Consider the following 21517-nt stretch of genomic DNA (forward strand, 5'->3'; position numbering starts at 1 on the left):
ACCTTGCTCCTTTGCCGCCTGCCTACTGACCTCTTGCTACGTCCTGACTACGCTACTGTGCCGCCTGCCTTGACCTTCTGCTATCCCGACTACGAGCTGCCTTATCCCTCCTCTGCCTCGCATCTCCTCAGTCGCCTGTGTGGTCGAGCCACGCCAGGGGTAGGGACTTGGGTGCCGCCTGCCGCAGAGAGTCCATCCCGCTTTGTGATGGGCTCTAGTGAAAACCAGCAGCACCTTAGACTCCGCTCCCTGGTACGGTCCTCTGCCACACAGGTCCAGCGGATCCACATCCACCGGAGTTCCTGTCTTATAAAACGTGAGTGTTACATTCCTGTTAAGGTCTCAAAGGCCTAGATATTGTGAAAGGCCAGGCAAAAGTACACAAATACTTTTTTAAGTGTACTGTAGCACATTTTTCTGCCCTTATAAGTGCAAAGCACATACCTACAACTAAGTGGTGTACTATTTTGTTCTTGTTAAAGTCTCAAGGGCCTAGATACTGTGAAAGGCCAGGCAAATAGTAATCACCGGCTGGTGTTGTAAAATACTTTTTTTAAGTGCACTGTAGCGCATTTTTCTCCCCTCATAAGTGCATAGCACAAATGTACATCTAAGTGGTGCACTATTTTGTTCCTGTTAAAATCTCAAGGGCATAGATACTGGGAAACTGCTGTTATACACAAATGCGTTTTTAAGTGTACTGTAGCGCATTTTCTCCCCTCATAAGTAAATAGTATAAGACTCACAGCAGTAGGTTGTAGCACTCAGGGTAGTAGTGGATCCGCTGGACCTGTGTGTTAGATGACGTGGGCAGTGGAAGGAAGCGGAGTCTAAGGTGCCGCTGGTTTTAATCACAGCCTGCCGCAAAGTGGGATAGATTTGCTGCGGCAGGCGGCACCCAGGTCACTACCCCTGGCACGACTCGACCACACAGGCAGCTGAGGAGATTCGAGGCACAGGAGGGATACAGCAACTCGTGGTCTGGATAACAGAAGGTCAGGGCAGGTGGCAAAAATGCGAAGTCAGGATCGTAGCAGGAGGTCAATAGGCAGGTGGCACAGGTGCAAGGTTAGGTCACGGATTAATGGGGTCAGGAACACAGCAAGGCAAGACTACAAACACTTTCTCTAGGGCACTAAGGCACACAAAGATCCGGTAGGGGTTAGTTGGAGGTGCTGATAGGATAGTTGGAGATGTACATGATAATTAAGGGTGCACTGGCCCTTTAAATCTTAGAGCTCCAGCGTTCGCGTCCTAGGGGGCGGGGACACACGTGCCGGCGCTGCGAGAAGATCGGTGGGAAAACAGGGAGCAGAGGTGAGTAACGGGCTGGGATTCGCATGCGGGCATGTCCCGCAATGCAAATCCCAGCCCCGTCGGCAGTGGCCAGCATGTCTGGCCGGAGCGCAGAGCGTAACACATAGCACATACATACGTACTATTTTGTTCCTGTTAAAGTCTCAAGGGCCTAGATACTGTGAAAGGCCAGGCAAAAGTACACACCGGCTGGTGCTATACACAAATACTTCTTTAAGCATACTGTAGCGCATTTTTCTGCCCTCATGAGTGCATACCACATACGTACATCTAAGTGGTGCACTATTTTGTTCCTGTTAAAGTCTCAAGGGCCTAGATTCTGCAATAGGCAAGGAAAAAGTACTCACCGGCTGGTGTCGTACACAAATAATTTTTTAAGCGTACTGTAGCGCCTTTTTCTGCCCTCATAAGTGCATAGCACATATGTACATTTAAGTGGTGTACTATTTTGTTCCTGTTAAAGTCTCAAGGGCCTAGATACTATGAATGGCCAGGCAAAAGTACACACCTGCTGCTGTTCTAGACAAATACTTTTAACCCCTTAAGGACTCAGCCCATTTGGGCCTTAAAACTTATTATTTTTACATTTTCGTTTTTTCCTCCTCGACTTAAAAAAATCATAACTCTTTTATATTTTCATCCACAGACTAGTATAAGGGCTTGTTTTTTGCGTGACCAGTTGTCCGTTGTAATGCCATCACTCACTTTACCATAACATGTATGGCGCAACCCAAAAAATACTATTTGTGTGGGGAGATTAAAAAGAAAACCACAATTTTGCAAATTTTGGAAGGTTTCGTTTTCACGCCGTACAATTTACGGTAAAAATTACATGTGTTCTTTATTCTTTGGGTCAATACAATTAACATGATACCCATGATAACATACTTTTCTATTACTGTAGCGCTTAAAAAAAATCATACAATACAGGAATATGGGTGCACTACTGTGGTAGATGTATACAATGACATTGGCTATCCCTCAACACTGATGTTAAAATTGAGACATTCGCCAGTGTATCCTTATATGAAGGATACACCAGAGCCCGCACACCAACGCCAAGGTTTCTCAAAATGGTGCGGGACCTACGCTAATCCTACCTGTGCTTGATAAGCAAAACAGGGGCCAGTGGGCAATTACGGCAGCATTCGGTCGACTCACAACTTCCTCCCAGATACCCTCCAACGTGACTGAGCATACATGCAATGGAAGGAGGGAGGCAAGCTGCAAGCCCCACCTGAGTTGGCTAATATGGGTTCCTGGCCTCACAGGTGCTACCTTAATGCTGCCTTGAAGATATTCAAGGCGCATTAATTTTGGAGTTTACACACCTCCAAGTATAAAATGTAAAAAAAACAACAAAAAACGTGGTCTCAAATGGCTGGAGGTGCTCAACCCCAAATGCGGTTGTGCATTTATACTGGGGGAGCAGATCCTGTCCTTGTAGTCCGTTGCTAAGGGCGATCCCCAGCATAAAAATGCATACAATGGAGGATGCCTGCAGCGGACTACAAGTGCCACAATAGAATCCTACACCAGATAAACGGTGTGGATGTGTAACAATTGTATACATCTACCACAGTAGTGCACCCATGTTCCTGTATTCTAATTGTTACACATCCACACCGTTTATCTGGTGTAGGATTCTATTGTGGCACTTCTAGTCCGCTGCAGGCATCCTCCATTGTATGCATTTTTATGCTGGGGATCGCCCTTAGCAACGGACTACAAGGGCAGCATCTGCTCCCCCAGTATAAATGCCCAACCGCATTTGGGGTTGAGTACCTTCAGCCATTTGAGACCACGTTTTTTGTTGTTTGCTTAAAAAAAATCGCAAACTTTTTAACCAAATTAGTACGTTTAAAATCCCCCACTTTTGAAGACCTAAACTCTTTCATTTTTCCGCATAAGCGGCAGTAGGAGGGCAAATTTTTTTCATCATGATCTGTATTTTTTATTGATACCATATTTGCTTATATAAAACTTTTAATCCATTATTTATAAAAAAAAAATTGGGAATAAAATTTTATAAAAAAGCTGCTATTTTGGACTATTTTTTTTTTTTTACGTTCATGCCGTTCATCGTACGGTATCATTAACATTTTATTTTAATAGTTCAGATATTTATGCACGCAGCGATACCTAATATGTATATAAAATATTTTTTAACAGTTTTTGGGGGTGAAATAGGGAAAATGGGACAATTTACGTTTTTATTGGGGGAGGGGGCTTTTCAAATTTTTTACTTTATTTTTTTACTTTTATTTTTACACTTTAATAGTCCCCATAGGGGAATATTTATAGCAATCATTCGATTGCTAATACTGTTCAGTGCTATGTATAGGACATAGCACTGATCAGTGTTATTGGTCATCTTCTGCTCTGGTCTGCGGGAAGGCAGATCAGAGCAGAAGACGCCGGGAAGGCAGCGGAGGCAGGTGAGGGGACCTCCGTCTGCCGTGCTGGTTGATCGGATCGCCCATTTAAGTGACCGCGATGCTGCAGATGCCGTGATCTGTATTGATCACGGCATCTGAAGGGGTTAATGGGTTAATGCGATCAGCAGCCGGGACCTGCCGCACATGATACGGGCATCGCTCCGATTCTTGCGGTTATGCTTAGGACGTAAATGTACATCCTGGTACGTTAAGTACCAGCTCACCAGGACGTACATTTACGTCCTGCATCGTTAAGGGTTTAAGCGTAGTGGAGTGCATTCTACTGCCTACATACATACTAGTGTTGCTCACGAATATTAGCAATGCAAATTTTATTCGCGAATATCGTATATTCGCGAATATTAGCGAATATAGCACTATATATTCGTAATTATGAATATATATATATATATATATTTTTTTTCACAGTACACATCACAGTGATCATCCCTCTCTACTTCGAGCTTGTGTGGTCTAAAGAAGGCTCTAATACTACTGTGTGAGACTGGCGTATGAATTTTCGCATATGGGAAAATTTGCATATGCGAATTTTCGCTTATGCAAATTTTTTGCATATGGTAATTTTAGCACATGCAAATTTTCGTTTATGCTAGTTTTCGCATATGCGAAAATATAACGCGAATATGCGAATTTAGCGAATATATGACGAATATTCGGCCATATATACGCAAAATATCGCGAATTCGAATATGGCCTATGCTGCTCAACACTAGTCAACACTAGTCAACACACATCTGGCCAGCGAGCCAGGGCCCCGTACAGGAGATCACGGGGCCCCCCAGCGGTCGGACCCCCCGCAATCTGAAACTTATCCCCTATCCTTGGGATAGGGGATGTTTTTCAACACTGGACTACTCCTTGAAAGGCCTCCAAAATGAAGTTCCTCTGATGTATGGGCCTCAAGGGATCTTCCACTAAAAAAGATCACACAGCTTCCACTCCTCTGTCATGTGGGATGTTACTATATAATGAAGCAACATCTAGTGTTGCCCACATATAGTCCTCTTCCCGTATGATATCTTTCAATAGGGTTAATAAACGCCCTTTTATTTCTGAGGTATGCTGGTAAAGACACCACACATTTCTGTAACTGATGGTCTATATATTCAGATAAACATCTGGCAACTATCGGACGACCAGGTGTTTTTTTTTTTTCCGGTTTTTATGTACCTCAGGTAGAAAATAAAAATAAGGTACATTTGGGTTGGGGTTAAATATATATCATGTTTTTCCCTCTTAAAGGGGTACTACGCACCAAGACATCTTATCCCCTCTCCAAAGGACCCCTGTGATCTCGGTTGCGGCACCCTGCTGTCATCACTGCACAGAGCAAACTTACTCTGTGAGTAATGACGGGTGATACAGGGGCCAGAACATCGGCATAGCCATTGACTGTCCTGGCATGCTGGGAGTTTTGCTACAGCTGGAGACACCCTATTTGGGAAGCACTGCCGAAGGGTAATTTGGTGGTGGATGCAAATCCCCAATTTCGGCCTCAAATGCACATGGTGCTCTTTCACTTTGGAGCCCTCTCATATTTCAAGGCAACAGTTTTGGGTTACAAATTTTTTTTCTCTTCTTTTACCCCTTAAGAAAAGGTAAATTTGGGGTCTACACCAGCATGTTAGTGTAAACAGAGTGTGCCATATACATTTGAGGCCTAAATTGGTGATTTGCACAGGGGTGGCTGGTAGTTACAGCAGTTCTGACATAAACATAAAAAACACCCATATGTGACCCCCATTTTGAAAACTACACCCCTCACGTAAAGTAACAAGGGGTATAGTGAGCCTTAACATCCCACAGGTGTTTGACAAATTTTAGTTGGAGGTGAAAATTAAAAAAATGTATATTTTTTTTCCCTAAAATGCTGTTGTTACACCAATTTTATCATTTTCACAAGGGGTAATAGGAGAAAATGCCCCATTTCTTCTGAGTCCGAAAATACCCCACATGTGGATGTAAAGTGGTCTGCGGGTGAACTACAGGGCTCAAAAGAAGAGAGAATCTGGATGAAATTGAAGGCCATGTGCGTTTAGGCCTCCATGGTGCCGGAACAGTGACCCCCCCCCCCCAGAAGTGACCCCATTTTGGAAACTACACCCGTAATAAGAAGTGCAGTGAGCATTTACATCTCACAGGTGTCTGATAGATTTTTTTGAGCAGTGGTCTGTCAAAATGAAAAATGAAAATTTTTCATTTGCACAGCCCACTGTTCCAAAGATCTGTCAAATGCCAGTGGGGTTTAACCCCTTAAGGAACCAGCCCATTTTCACCTTAAGGACCCAGCCATTTTTTGAACATCTGACCACTGTCACTTTAAGCATTAATAACTCTGGGATGCTTTTACTTTTCATTCTGATTCTGAGATAGTTTTTTCGTGACATATTCTACTTCATGTTAGTGGTAAATATTTGTTGAGGCTTGCATCATTTCTTGGTGAAAAATTCCAAAATTTGATGAAAAAATTGAAAATTTTGCATTTTTCTAACTTTGAAGCTCTCTGCTTGTAACAAAAACAGACATTCCAAATAAATTATATATTGATTCACAGATACAATATGTCTACTTTATACTTTTGGAAGACATCAGAGGGCTTCAAAGTTCAGCAGCACTTTTCCAATTTTTCACAACATTTTCTAAATTTGAATTTTTCAGGGACCAGTTCAGTTTTGAAGTGGATTTGAAGGGCCTTCATATTAGAAATACCCCACAAATGACCCCATTATAAAAACTGCACCCCTCAAAGTATCCAAAATGACATTTGGGTAAGTGTGTTAACCCTTAAGGTGGTTCACAGGAATAGCAGCAAAGTGAAGGAGGAAATTCAAAATCTCCATTTTTTTACACTCGCATGTTCTTGTAGACCCAGTTTTTGAATTTTTACAAGGGGTAATAGGAGAAAAAGCCCCCAAAATTTGTAACCCAATTTCTCTAGAGTAAGGAAATACCTCATATGTGTATGTCAAGTGTTTGGCTGGTGCAGTAGAGGGCTCAAAAGGGAAGGAGCAACAATGGGATTTTGGAGAGTGAATTTTTGCTGAAATGGTTTCTGGGGGGCATGTCACATTTTGGAAGCCCCTATGGTGCCAGAATAGCAGTAAACCCCCACATGGCATACCATTTTGGAAACTACACCCCTCAAGGCACGTGCCAAGGGGTCCAGTGAGCCTTAACACCCCACAGGTCTTTGACGACTTTTCGTTAAATTTGGATGTGTAAATGAAAAAAAAATAATATAAAGTTTCCCTAAAGTGAATTCACTTCCAGGCAGTGAAAGAGAGGTGGTTGTGGTTGTGATAAATATAAAGCAAATACACTATGTTGAGCTAGCGATTGTTTGTCTGTATACAAGAGTGTGAAGCATACAAGTGAGTGAGTATAAAAGTGAGGGGACTTAAAACTAAGGGACTTTAAATTCAGGAAGTTTAAATTGAAATATTACATTTTTTTCTTCTTTTCTGTTAATTTTTGCAATCCCCAAATCTAGTATGACCTCCATGTTAGAAAAAGCAGTCCAGTGTGCATCTTGCACAATGTATGCAATCCTTGAACAACAGTTTGAGGGTGCATATTGTTGTGCGAGATGTGTGCGAGTTGCTCATTTGGAAGCCCAGATCCTGGATCTAGAGGTGCAACTGGCAACACTGAGATGCATTGACAACTCGGAGAGGAGTCTCCTGCTCACTGAGCAGGTACTCTCTGGGGTAGAGGTGGGGGAGGATAGTGGGACAGAGGTGCAGGACAGTCAGGCAGTTAGCTGGGTTACAGTTAGAAAACGGGGTAGAGGGAAAAGTGTCAGGGAGGCTAGTCCTGAACTGGCACACCCCAACAAGTTTGCCCTGTTGGCAGATGAGGGGGATGCCATTTCAGAGCTAGTGGTACTGCAGCAGGACTCTGCCTCTGACCGCCAGGGAGGTGTCTGCTCCAGTAAGGAGGGAGGGAGGAGAGCAGGGCAGGCCAGACAGGTACTGGTAGTTGGGGACTCAATTATTAGAGGGACAGACAGGGCAATCTGTCACAAAGACCGGGATCGCCGAACAGTGTGTTGTCTTCCTGGTGCTCGAGTTCAGCACATCGCAGATCGGGTTGACAGGTTGCTGGGTGGGGCTGGAGAAGACCCAGCAGTCATGGTACATATTGGCACCAATGACAAAGTAAGAGGTAAATGGAGTGTCCTTAAAAAGGATTTCAGGGACTTAGGCTGCAAGCTTAAGGCAAGGACCTCCAAGGTAGTATTTTCTGAAATATTACATGTATTACGAGCCACACCAGAGAGGCAGCGGGAGATTAGGTAGGTAAACAAGTTGCTCAGAAGCTAGTGTAGGAAGGAGGGGTTTGGGTTCATGGAGAACTGGGCCGACTTCGACTTTAAAGGAAACAGGATTCTGACTATAGCTAAAGACAATTATCTGTCCCAAATGGTGCAAGGCCCGATCAGAGGAGGCGCCCGACTAGACTTAATATTTCCCAACGTACTGTACCTGACAGAGTAATTAATGTGCAAGTAGATGGACACCTAGGAAATAGTGATCATAATTTAATACATTATAACTTGTTCTTCAATAAAGGAATCTCTCGAGGGGCCACAAAAACAATGAACTTTCGGAAGGCAAAGTTCGATCAACTCAGAGAAGCCCATAACAATATAAAATGAGATAATGTCCTCAAAAAGAACAATACTGACACTAAATGGGAGACTTTTAAAAATATCTTAAATTTTCACTGTAAGATGTATATACTTTATGGGAATAAAAGGGTCAGAAATAAAAGAAAACCAATATGGATGAATAAAAATGTTAAGGGGGCAATAAATGACAAAAATAAAGCATTTCAATTACTAAAACAGGACAGCAGTGAAGAAGCATTAAAAAGCTATAGAGAAAAATGTGAAATATGTAAAAAAAACAGATAAAAACCGCAAAAATAGAGACAGAAAGACTCATTGCCAAAGAGAGTATAACTAACCCCAAAATGTTCTTTAATTATATAAAAATGAAAGTGTTGGCCCTTTAAAAAATGATGAGGAAGAAATTATAAACGGGAATCAGGAAAAAGCAAATATACTAAACAAATTCTTCTCCACTGTATTCACTGAGGAAAATGAAATGCCAGGTGAAATACAGTGTGATAAGGTAAACTCCCCAGTACAGGTCACCTGTCTAACCCAGGAAGAAGTACAGTGCCACCTACAAAAAATCAAAATAGACAAATCACCAGGTCTAGATGGCATTTACCCCCATGTTCTAAAGGAATTAAGTAATGTAATAGACAGACCCCTATTTATAATATTCAGGGACTCTATCATAGGCGTGCGCAGCCTATTGCATTAGGGTGTGCACCCTAAAGCACAAACTCACGCCGTGTATATGTCCGCCATTACCGACGGGTCCCTGGCTGCGATCAACAGCCGGGACCTGCCGCACATGATCCGGGCATCGCTCCGATGCCTGTGGTTATGCTTAGGACGTAAATGTACGTCCTGGTGCGTCAAGTACCACGTCATCAGGACGTACATTTACGTCCTTCATCGTTAAGGGGTTAAATGGAACTTAATAAAAGGTATATTTTATCATATGGAAGGTCCCTATTCAAATCAGTGCCTATAAGGTATGTAGGTTGGTTTTTAGCTAGCTAGGTCAGTTGGTAGCTAGGTGGATTGGTAGTTGATAGCTAGGTAGATAGCATGTAGGCAAAGTCAGATCACAATACACAGTGTCACTTCACACTTTGTATGTTTAGTTCACAAATAGAGCAACTGATAGAGTCACTTCATACAATCATAGATGCAGAGCCTCTAGTGTTATTCAAAGTGCATATATAATTAGGTGTTACTGTTTCACATTTTGTGTAAACTGCGCATTCATAAACATAAGATGCATAACTTTGCCTTGATGTCAGGACCCTTGTATAGTTGCACAAAGTCCTGTGTATTACATCGGGTCCCTATATTAGCACCAGGTAATGTATTCACTGTTCACTTTATTGCAAATGTCCCAACACTGCGCTATTGCATTAGTGCCCGTCACTGGTGGCCCGTGAAGCGATATTAGAAGAATACACGCTATAACGTGATCCCTGATTAATTAAAGCACGTAGGATCGCCTATGGCAATGTGAACGGAGCCCAAATACTTGAAACCAGCTACCACTAGGAAACAGCGAAGTGCAATGGCATAGTGTTATACAATCTGCAGCCAATGCATAACAAAGGAAGCTGTGTACATGTGTGGATTAGGAAATGGAGTGACGGGCACTAGTGCAATAGCACAGAGTTGGGACATCTGCAATAAAGTGAACAGTGAATACATTACCTGGTGCTAATATAGGGACCCAATGTAATACACAGGACTTTGTGCAATTATACAAGAAGGGTCCTGACATCAAGGCAAAGTTATGCATCTTATGTTTATGAATGCGCAGTTTACACACAAAAAAAACAGTAACACCTAATTATATATGCACTTTGAATAACACTAGATCAGTGGTCTTCAACCTACGGACCTCCAGATGTTGCAAAACTACAACTCCCAGCATGCCCTGACAGCCGTTGGCTGTCCGGGCATGCTAGGAGTTGTAGTTTTGCAACATCTGAAGGTCCGCAGATTGGAGACCACTGCTCTAGAGGCTCTGCATCTATGATTGTATGAAATGACTCTATCAGTTGCTCTATTTGTGAACTAAACATACGAAGGACATTAACTCACATATAATTGGACTGCAAAATAAAGAGCAGTAATAAAAATTCATAGAAGTAACTGCATAATAGCGTGTCTATGTGAAAAGGGTCCAGTAGAGCAGTGTTTCCCAACCAGGGTGCCTCCAGGTGTTGCAAAACTACAACTCCCAGCATGCCGGGACAGCCAAAGGCTGTCCGGGCATGCTGGGAGTTGTAGTTTTGCAACATCTGGAGGCACCCTGGTTGGGAAAAACTGCAGTAGAGTAAGTGTGAAGTAACACTGTGTATTGTGACTAAAAGCCCCCACCCCCACCCCACCGGGTCACCACCCCACATGATTCCCCATCCCAAAGTACCAAAGAAAATAACAAAAAAAACTCACCTAGTCCCACGCAGCGATCTCCTGAAGAGCCGGGCCGCGTTCTCTCTTCTCCACAGTGCAGGCGCTGATGATTGACGTCATCAGCGCCTGCGTCTGGGAAGGGGTCACGGCCTTCTCTGAACTGTGTGCGCACACAGTTCAGAAGCTCCGGCCGTGAGTGACCAGCTATAAATGCCTCCCTGGGTTAAATAGACCCAGGGAGCATATAATGCAGGATATTCTGCAGGCAGAACTGGGGAGGATTACCCCATGATCTGTCCCCCTGCATGATTTTCTGGGGGGATGTGTCCCCCTAATTCCTACGCTCCCTGGATATCCCGAATTTGACGGGAGCCTCGGCTTGATTAGGGTGTGCCCAGGCACACCCGGCACACCCCGTGCGCACGCCTATGGACTCTATAGTGACAGGGACTGTTCCCCAGGACTGGCGCATGGCAAATGTGGTGCCAATATTTAAGAAGGGGTCAAAAGGTGACCCCAGGAATTATAAACCTGTTAGTTTAACCTTGGTTGTATGTAAATTGTTTGAGGGTTTCCTAAGGGATGCTATTTTGGAATATCTTGATAAAAATAAATGTATGACCCTGTATCAGCATGGATTTATGAGGGATTGATCCTGTCAAACTAACCTGATCAGCTTTTATGAGGAGGTGAGCACCAGACTGGACCAGGGGCAATAGCTGGATGTCGTATATCTGGATTTTTCCAAAGCATTTCATACGGTTCCACATTAAAGGTTGGTGCATAAAATGAGAAGGTTTGGGCTGGGGGAGAATGTGTGCAAGTGGGTAAGTAACTGGCTCAATGATAGGAAACAGAGGGTGGTTATTAATGGTACTTATTCTGATTGGGTGACTGTTACTAGTGGGGTACCACAGGGGTCTGTCTTAGGTCCTGTCCTATTTAATATATTCATGAATGACCTTGCAGAGGGGTTGAATAGTAAAGTAGCAATCTTTGCAGATGACACCAAACTCTGTAAAGCGGTAAACACTATAGAGGACAGTGCACTGTTACAAATGGATCTGGATAGGTTGGAGGTTTGGGCTGGGAAGTGGCAGATGAGGTTCAACACTGATAAATGTAAGGTAATGCACAAATCCGAGCTGGGATTATGTATTAAATGGGAGAACACTTGGGACGACTGACATGGAAAAGGACTTAGGAGTCTTAGGTAACAGTAAACTTAGCTGTAGTGACCAGTGTCGGGCAGCTGCTGCCAAGGCTAATAAAATCATGGGGTACATCAATAGGGGCATAGATGGCGACGACAAGGAAATAATTCTACCGCTGTAAAAATCACTAGTCAGACCTACATAAAATACTGTGTACAGTACTGGGCACCAGTGTACAAGAAAGATATAGTGGAGCTGGAGAGGGTTCAAATCCCACTAAGGACAACAATAAATAAATAAAGACTTATTATTATTATTATTATAACGTCAGCAGAGAGCACTGTGCTCGTGATATCATCAGAGAGCATTCCAAAAAGAAACTAATTTCCTCTGTAGTATCCAGCAGCTAATAAGTACAGGAAAGATTACGATTTTTTAATAGAAGTAATTTACAAATCTGTTAAAAGAAAATGTGGTTCAAAGGTCAAAGATATTTGGTTTAAAAATAATAATTAATATTTATTAGTATAGAATGATAATAGATTAAATAGGGAATGTACAGGGCCCTTGTACTCCCCTAATTAATATAAATTAATACAAAATTATAAAATATAATAAAAACAACAATGAATATAGCAACTATAAAAATATTCTGCGACTTGAGCCTGTAATATCAGTATAGCAATCTCATAATCCTGTGGAACAACAATTTTCAATGCAAATGTTCATTCAATTGTTCCTGTTCTCAGTGATCTTCAATATAAAGCAGATACAATGTAGCAGCTACAGATATACAGTTAATCAATTGATGCAATGGTATTGTATCTATCCAGACAGTGATAACTCGATCCAACCGATGCAATGTAGCGCATGGTGATCAGTAGCGAGTTGATTAACAGTCACTCAAGATCACTCCTTATGAATCTCTGTGTATATCACACATTAAAATGTCATATTAAATCAGCCAACTTGCAATAAACTCCATAAAATGCTCACCACTCCCGGGGTACCACGGATCTCCCTTAAAGGAGTAGTCCAGTGGTGATTCAGTGGTGAGCAACTTATCCCCTATCCTAAGGATAGGGGATAAGTTGCAGATCGCGGGGGGTCCGACCGCTGGGGCCCCCTGCGATCTCCTGTACGGAGCCGCGACAGCCCACGGGAAGGGGGCGTGTCGACCTCCGCACGAGGCGGCGGCCGACACGCCCCCTCAATACAACTCTATGGCAGAGCCAAAGCGCTGCGTTCGGCAATCTCCGGCTCTGCCATAAAGATGTATTGAGGGGGCGTGTCGGCCGCCGCCTCGTGCGGGGGTCGACACCCGCTATCTCGGCGGAGAGCTGGGGCCCCGTACAGAGAGATCGCAGGGGGCCCCAGCGGTCGGACCCCCCGCGATCTCAAACTTATCCCCTATCCTTAGGATAGGGGATACGTTTTTCACCACTGGACTACCCCTTTAAGTGTAGTCCTGTATGCCGGCTGTATAGGATCTTTCGCCCGGTGCTTTGCCTCAGTCAGGGATCGCACTGCTGGAGTCTCGGCCAACTCCTAAGTAAGCAGCACTTGGTGGTGGGCACCGTTTGGGGGGACTGCAGCGCTGTCAAGCGGAGTCCCTTAGTCGTACCAGCTGGGAATGGTGGCGGTCAGCAAGCATAAAGTCCTTATTGTAGATAGCCCGATTGGCTTTTTACTTGCAATTAATGTAACGGCTGTATGCGGTATACAGAGTGAATAACCCGGCGGCGTTCCTCGTGCACAGGTCGCACGCTCGGGAGACGGCGCACTGTAATAGATGTCTTGGATCTGTCGGATGATCACTGTTAATGTCAGGCAAGTGTTTTATATTGTCAGGCTCAATATCGCATATTTATGATCGCTGGACGCGTTTCAAAACCATCCTCGGTTTTTTTCTTCAGCAGCAGAACGTCCAGCGATCATAAATATGCAATATTGAGCCTGACAATATAGAACACTTGCCTGACATTAACAGTGATCATCCGACAGATCCAAGACATCTATTACAGTGTGCCATCTCCCGAGCGCGCGACCTCTGCACGAGGAACGCCGCCGGGTTATTCACTCTGTATACCGCATACAGCCGTTACATTAATTGCAAGTAAAAAGCCAATCGGGCTATCTACAATAAGGACTTTATTCTTGCTGATCGCCACCATTCCCAGCTGGTCCGACTAAGGGACTCCGCTTTACAGCGCTGCAGTCCCCCCCAAACGGTGCCCATCACCAAGTGCTGCTTACTTAGGAGTTGGCCGAGACTCCAGCAGTGCGATCCCTGACTGAGGCAAAGCACCGGGCGAAAGATCCTATACAGCCGGCATACAAGACTACACTTAAGGGAGATCCGTGGTACCCCGGGAGTGGTGAGCATTTTATGGAGTTTATTGCAAGTTGGCTGATTTAATATGACATTTTAATGTGTGATATACACAGAGATTCATAAGGAGTGATCTTGAGTGACTGTTAATCAACTCGCTACTGATCACCATGCGCTACATTGCATCGGTTGGATCGAGTTATCACTGTCTGGATAGATACAATACCATTGCATCAATTGATTAACTGTATATCTGTAGCTGCTACATTGTATCTGCTTTATATTGAAGATCACTGAGAACAGGAACAATTGAATGAACATTTGCATTGAAAATTGTTGTTCCACAGGATTATGAGATTGCTATACTGATATTACAGGCTCAAGTCGCAGAATATTTTTATAGTTGCTATATTCATTGTTGTTTTTATTATATTTTATAATTTTGTATTGATTTATATTAATTAGGGGAGTACAAGGGCCCTGTACATTCCCTATTTAATCTATTATCATTCTATACTAATAAATATTAATTATTATTTTTAAACCAAATATCTTTGACCTTTGAGCCGCATTTTCTTTTAACATATTTTCCCTAATTCATACACCTTGGGTATAGGTGTTTGTTGGGTTGCTCGGGTCTTTAGTGACGGTCAGACAGACAGGAGCCTCTCCATTGTATCTATATAATTTACAAATCTGTTTAACTTTCCGGAGCCAGTTGATTTAAAAGAAAAAAGGTTTTCACCGGAGTACCCCTGTAATGGTATAGAGAACTGTGTCTAGTGCATTAACTCTGTGATTTTTTGCCCATTGAAACCAGTAGGCCCATTGTGGTCTATGGGGAAAAGCTGCTGAGTTGCCCATAGCAACCAATCAGATTGCTTCTGTCATTTTTGAAAAAGCCTCTGAAAAATGAAGGAAGTAATCTGATTGGTTGGTATGGGCAACTCAGAAACTTTTCCTCTGGACAGGTTTTGATAGATCTCCCTCTATGGGGGAGATTCATCAAAACCAGTGTAGAGGAAGAGTTGTGCAGTTGCCCATAGCAACCAATCAGATTGCTTCTTTCATTTTTGAAAAGGCCTCTGAAAAATGAAGGTAGCAATCTGATTGGTTGCTATGGGCAACTTAGAAACTTTTCCAGGAAAATCTGCTGAGTTGCCCATAGCAACCAATCAGATCGCTTCTTTCATTTTGCAGAGGCATTGTGAAAAATGAAAGAAGCAATCTGATTGGTTGCTATGGGCAACTGCACAACTCTTCCTCTACACTGGTCTTGATAAATCTCCCCCATAGAGGGAGATTTATCAAAACCTGTCCAGAGGAAAAGTTTCTGAGTTGCCCATAGCAACCAATCAGAGCGCTTCTTTCATTTTTGAAAAAGCCTCTGAAAAATGAAGGAAGCAATTTGATTGGTTGCTATGGGCAACTCAACAGCTTTTCCAGGAAAGTAAAGTTTAACCACAACACTGTAACACTCTGTCCACCCTGGGACTCGAATCAGTGACGGTCTCCCATCCCACTGTGCTGCAGAGATGTTCCTGCTTATCTAACATGCAGTGAGATCCCCATAGACCACAATTAGCCTATTGGTTTTAATGGGCAAAAATTCACAGAGTTGATGCACTAGTCACAGTTCTCTATACCATTAATGAAGGGAGGGCTGAATATTCGCAAATTTGCGCATATGCGCACAAATTTTCACATATGCACAAAAAAAGGTGAATATTCGTAATTATGAATATATAGTGCTATATTTGCAATATTCGTGAATTTGCGAATATTCTATATTCGCGATTAAAATTCGAATTGAGAATATTCGTGAACAACACTAGTCGCTGCAAATACAGTGAAGGAGTTTAAACATGCATGGGATAGGCATAAGGCTATCCTTCATATAAGATAGGGCCAGGGACTATTGATAGGATTCAGATTAGATGGGCCAATTGGTTCTTATCTGCCGACACATTCTATGTTTCTATACTGTATGGATATCAGAAAAATGGTTCCAAGCTCTTATTTCTTTATTAAATTCACTACTTTGGGGCAGGAAAGCACAAGAATGAAATATGTTTCTTTAACGTTAGCTGAGCACGATGGGGGTTGGGCACTTTTTTTTTAGGTACTTTTTAGCGCTAAAATTGCAGACTATTGTGAGAAGGAGGGAAAATGTAGTCCTGTTTTTTCTCTCTAAAGGTATGTTCAAACTACGGAATTCCCGCGGAATTCCATGGGCGGAATTCCGCAAGCCAAATTCCACGGGCGGAATTCCGCGAGCCGAATTCCGCAGTGTGAACTTAACATTAGTGTGAATGGGTTTCCGCGAGACCCGTTCACACTGCGGAATTTCAGCGCCGCTGAAATTGTTCCGCGCAAAGAAAGAACATGTTCATTCTTTGCACGGAAGTCCGCGAGTACTGCATAGCTGTCAATGGTGACGGCTCAGTGCCGCCCGGTTCTACCGCCGCCACCGGCTGCCAGTCTGAATCTCCGCTCGCACACTGTAGTGTGAACATACCCTAATGGGTCTTTATAAGGATATTTTTAAGATTTTGGAAGCTGGGATACTCATGCATATCTATATAATAAAGTATGAGAGGAACTTAAAACATTTTTAAAATCACATGGAGTTTTGAATTTACTTCATTATGGTCGAATAAAGCACTTAAAGAATTCCTTAAAATTAAAGATTCCCTCTTTTGGATGAAAAGGGGCTTATTTATGTAAATCAATTATACGCTTTAGGTCAAATAAAGTCGTTTGAAGAGACAGCCCATAAGTATGGGGTGGCAGACAATCAGAAACATTGTTTTTTACAAATAAGTAACGCAGATCATAAACCAATAAAAGGAGAGATTGAAGATTTCAGGGATTCTATATATAAGAAAAGTTTAATTAGACTATTTCCTTATGCGAAGTTGTTGTCTGGGCATGCTGGGAGTTGTGGTTCTGCAGCGGTTGGGGGTTTACAGCTTGAAGACCACTGCTATAGAGGGTGCAAATGTATTTGAGCCCTGTAACTCAAATAATGTGAAATATGAGATGATCAAAATGGAGCCCCTGCACTAATTACTTGGGTTCTGGGGTCTGTAAGGTCCATAGTAAAAACATCAGGTTCTGTCTATAGCAGATACTAAATCATGGCAGCTCCAAGAAACAAGCAGTCATTCTGACATGTCACATGTGATGCCATAGACAGCTGGAGTCCTGACATTCCACTGACAGCCGCCCGAGCCTTCAGTCTGTAGATTGTTCCAGTGAGATTAGTGAGATTAGTGAGATTAGCGTCTTCTTCTTCTACTTGTCTAAAATGGAGCTAAAAGGTTTGGGGTTCGTCCCCCTCCTGTTGGCGTTTTGGTGTGCGGCCTGGCTTGCCACCAGCTGCATCATGACGGTCATCCTCGGCCATGCCGCCTCGCCACTGATGAGCATCAGGTAAGATAAACAAGCACATGAATCTTATTTCATGGGTTGGGAGTGAGGAAATATCCATAATAACATTGGTTTCTTTTCCTTCACAGTGACGTGGGAAATTTCTTTCCCGAAAGCATATTATTCAGAATTGGATTCATAGGGATGTCCATTGGCACTTTGGTACTAACCTTTCTTATTTATAAGTATATGGTTATGCATACTGAAGAGTTCAGGGGTCATCAGGTCCTGATCCAGAAGATCCTGCTGGCCATTGTGTGGGCCTCCTGTTTTGCCACAGCTGTCATGCATGTATTTTCCCCCAAAGAATATCCCAGGATACACTTTGTCAGCACGATAATTTCAATTACATGTGAAGCCTTATACTACCTTGGGCAGTCCATCCAGATGTATAAATTACCAGGAGCAAAAAAAGTCATCCACCATAGTAGATGCACCTGCGGTGGCCTGACTTTTGTCTGTGTCATTTTCTATTTTGGATATGAAGCATTAAAGGAATTATTCTATAATGATGAAGACTGGGACGAGATCTGTGAAATCCCCATCATAATCATCGAGTGGGTGATGCTTCTACTGATCCTGATAAACATTGTGACCTATTATTCCACCATGCAGAGGTTATTGTTGACCGTCTCCAGAAACAGCTGCACACTCTCTCTTAGAGTAAAAATTGATGACTTCGGGGTGTAGACCACCACGTGGGCCATCAAGTGGACTTCTGGGAGAAATACTGCACAGGACATGGAAAAACCATCTAAAGAAGAATAACTGGGGGACTATATATGGTGCCAGTAATCATAACACAATAATGTGAGCTGGTGATATTACCTATACAAAAAAAAATAAAAATATTGGTGTGGGAAGTGTAATGCCTAGTTAGAAAAACAGAATCAAATTCATCATTATAACCACCCTCTGCATTACCCTGTTTATTATTTTTCAAGCAAGCACTTTGTTCTAATTCGTCCACTCTCTGGCGTGCTCCTTGTATAAGGGGTTTGGGATACCCTTTTTGTTTAAAACGATCCTCCATGTTATCTTTTTGTTGCTGGCATTTTTGTGTGGAAGAACAATTCCTTCGGATTCTTTTCATTTGACCGAATGGAATGTTCTTCTTCCATTATTTCAGATGGCAACTGTTAAAGTCGAGATAGCTGTTTGCATCCACCTCCTTAAAATAGGTGGCAGTATGCAAACAGCCATCCTGAATATAGATATTTATATCCAGGAACTCAAATTTTTTGGGGGACTGATGCAGCGCTGCCTTTGGCAATCTCTGGCTCTGCCATAGCGCTTTTTTTGAGGGGGCGTGTTGGCTGCCCTTTCGTCTGGTGGGCAACACTAGTATTGCTCGTAAATATTCGCAATGCGAATATTATTCGCGAATATCGCATATTCGCGAATTCGCAAATATTCGCCAATATAGCACTATATATTCGAAATTCCGAATATTGTTTTTTTTTTTTTTTTTCACAGTACACATCACAGTGATCATCCCTCTCTGCTTCCAGCTTGTGTGGTATAAAGAAGGCTCTAATACTACTGTGTGAGACTGGCGTACGGATTTACGCACATGGGAAAATTAGCATATGCGAATTTTCATTTATGCAAATTTTTCGCATATGGTTATTTTTTTGCACATGCAAATTTTCGTTTACGCTAATTTTCGCATATGCGAAAATATTACGCGAATATTACGAATATGCGAATTTAGCGAATATATGACAAATATTCGCGAAATATCGCAAATTCGAATATGGCCTATGCTGCTCAACACTAATACATACATCCATGTAAGTGTTGTACAATTTTGTTCCTGATAAATACTGTTTTAAGCGTAGTGAAGCATACTATACTACCCTCGTAGACGCACTAAGTTTGTCAGGCAGAGAAGTGCCAGGATGTGAACAGAGAAGTGGCAGAGACCTAAATTCATCAGGCGCAGGCGGCAGGAGTCGCTGCGAGAGGCCTGATCTCCCGGTATCAATGGTCATCAGTTTCATCACAAGTGACATCTGACACCCCCAGTCAACAGTCGGTGGGTTCCTCAGACACAACGCTCAGTTGGCATGGCCCGGGAGCAGTCCCTGTCCTACCATTGCTTCTGTCCTATGCTGTTCCTTCCCCTTCAGAATTATCTTATGCTGTTGGTTTAGCTCCACTGTTCAGCTACTGCCCAGCCAAGACATCCTCAGCTTCCTCCGCTAGGCGGCAATCAGTGATGAGGAGATTAACATGGGAGGTAGTATTGCCAGCATTCGGGTCCTGAAGCAGACACTGTTGAGGAACCTGAGGAGGACATCAGTGATGGGCAGACACTTGGTGATGATGATGAAGCAATTGATCGCAATTGGGAGCCGGGTGCAGAAGGGACCTAAGGAGAAGAGGGTTGCAGGTTGCCAGTGAGGCAGCAACTGAGCCAGCAAGGTGTTAGCATGGTTGGCAGTCAGCATGGTGGCAGAAGTGGAAATTCTGGAGCTAAACGTGCCCGGGGGAGACCACCTGCTTCGCAGCAGCCTACCTTCCCTGGAGATGGCGGCAGTAGCAGTTAATAGTGATGTCGCCAACATAACATTTTGCGAATTTCCGCAAATATTCGTGAACGGGCGAACCGGGCAAACCGCCATAGACTTCAATAGGCAGGCAAAGCACATTTAATAAAGTGTGTGTGTTTCACTTTTTTTAATCTATTTTTTACATTCTTTAGGTAGTACCACTACTCCCAGCATGGAACAGACTGTTCCATGCTGGGAGTAGTAGTACATATACTAATAGATATATTGCCCCGAGTGTTAGTCGTGACACCAGATGCGATCGTCCATAATATAGCAGAGAAGCGGAGCAGCTTTATACAGCACTCGCATCTCCGCACCATACTCGGGCCAGTGATGTAAATAGAACATCACTCATTCATATTTTCCGCCCAGAGTGGTGATTGGCCAGATGGTTACAGCCAATTACAGCTCTGAGGGGAATATGAATGAGTGAGTGGCCAGAGTATAGAGCAGAGATGTGAGCGATGTATACAGCTGCTCAATCTCTGCAATACACAGGATGATCACATTGGGTGTCAGTAGTGATACCCGCTGTGATCTGTTCTTACCTGCAGGTACTACAACTCCCAACATGGAGCACACTCTTCTCCATGCTGGGATTTGTGGTATCTGCATTAATAGACCGATCGCAGCGAGTGTAACTTCTGACACCAGCTGCGATCTGTCTATTAATGCAGGTAATACAGCTCCCAGCATGGAGCAGAGTGTGCTCCATGTTGGGAGTTGTAGTACCTGCAGTTACAGAAAGATATCAGTGGATGTCACTCCTGACACCCCCTGTTATCCTCCAGTATAATGTATAGATGTGGCCGGCTGCTCTTTTATGGTCCCCTGCACTGCCGTATATATACAGATATTCCTATTTCCCACAGAGAGCTGTGATTGGCTGGAACCATCTGGCCAATCACAGCTCTCTGTGGGAAATAGGAACATGTGTATATATAGGGCAGTGCAGGGGACCAAAGAAGAGCAGCCGACCACATCTATACATTATACAGGAGGATCACAGGGGGTGTCAGGAGTGACATCCACTGTGATCTTTCTGTAACTGCAGGTACTACTATTCCCAACATGAAGCACACTCTGCGCGCTCTGCTCCATGCTGGGAGCTGTAGTACCTGCATTAATAGACAGATCGCATCGGTGTGTCAGAAGTTGCACTCGCTTCGATCTGTCTATTAATGCAGATACTACAGCTCCCAGCATGGAGCAGAGTGTGCATATTTCCCTCAGAGCTATGATTGGCT

The 21517-nt window shown here is 43.3% G+C and overlaps 1 protein-coding gene across 1 annotated transcript; it reads left to right on the plus strand.

The window, feature by feature from the left end:
• Positions 1-16927: 16927 nt before the first annotated feature.
• LOC130291438 (uncharacterized) lies at positions 16928-18530 on the plus strand. The gene is made up of 2 exons (XM_056540157.1): positions 16928-17718; positions 17805-18530. Exons 1-2 carry the CDS (start codon positions 17594-17596, stop codon positions 18403-18405), a joined length of 726 nt encoding a protein of 241 aa, XP_056396132.1. The 5' UTR covers positions 16928-17593; the 3' UTR covers positions 18406-18530.
• The last annotated feature ends 2987 nt before the right edge of the window (positions 18531-21517 follow it).

This window comes from Hyla sarda, chromosome 9 (assembly GCF_029499605.1).
Source record: "Hyla sarda isolate aHylSar1 chromosome 9, aHylSar1.hap1, whole genome shotgun sequence".
Classification (NCBI taxonomy): Eukaryota; Metazoa; Chordata; class Amphibia; order Anura; family Hylidae; genus Hyla; species Hyla sarda.

What these genes read in the sequence shown, in the direction of transcription:
- LOC130291438 (XM_056540157.1), top strand. Translation starts at nt 17,594, where the DNA reads ATGGAGCTAAAAGGTTTGGGGTTCGTCCCCCTCCTGTTGGCGTTTTGG. An exon ending in TCGCCACTGATGAGCATCAG is followed by an intron (nt 17,719 to 17,804) that starts GTAAGATAAACA and finishes TTTCCTTCACAG; the next exon opens with TGACGTGGGAAATTTCTTTC.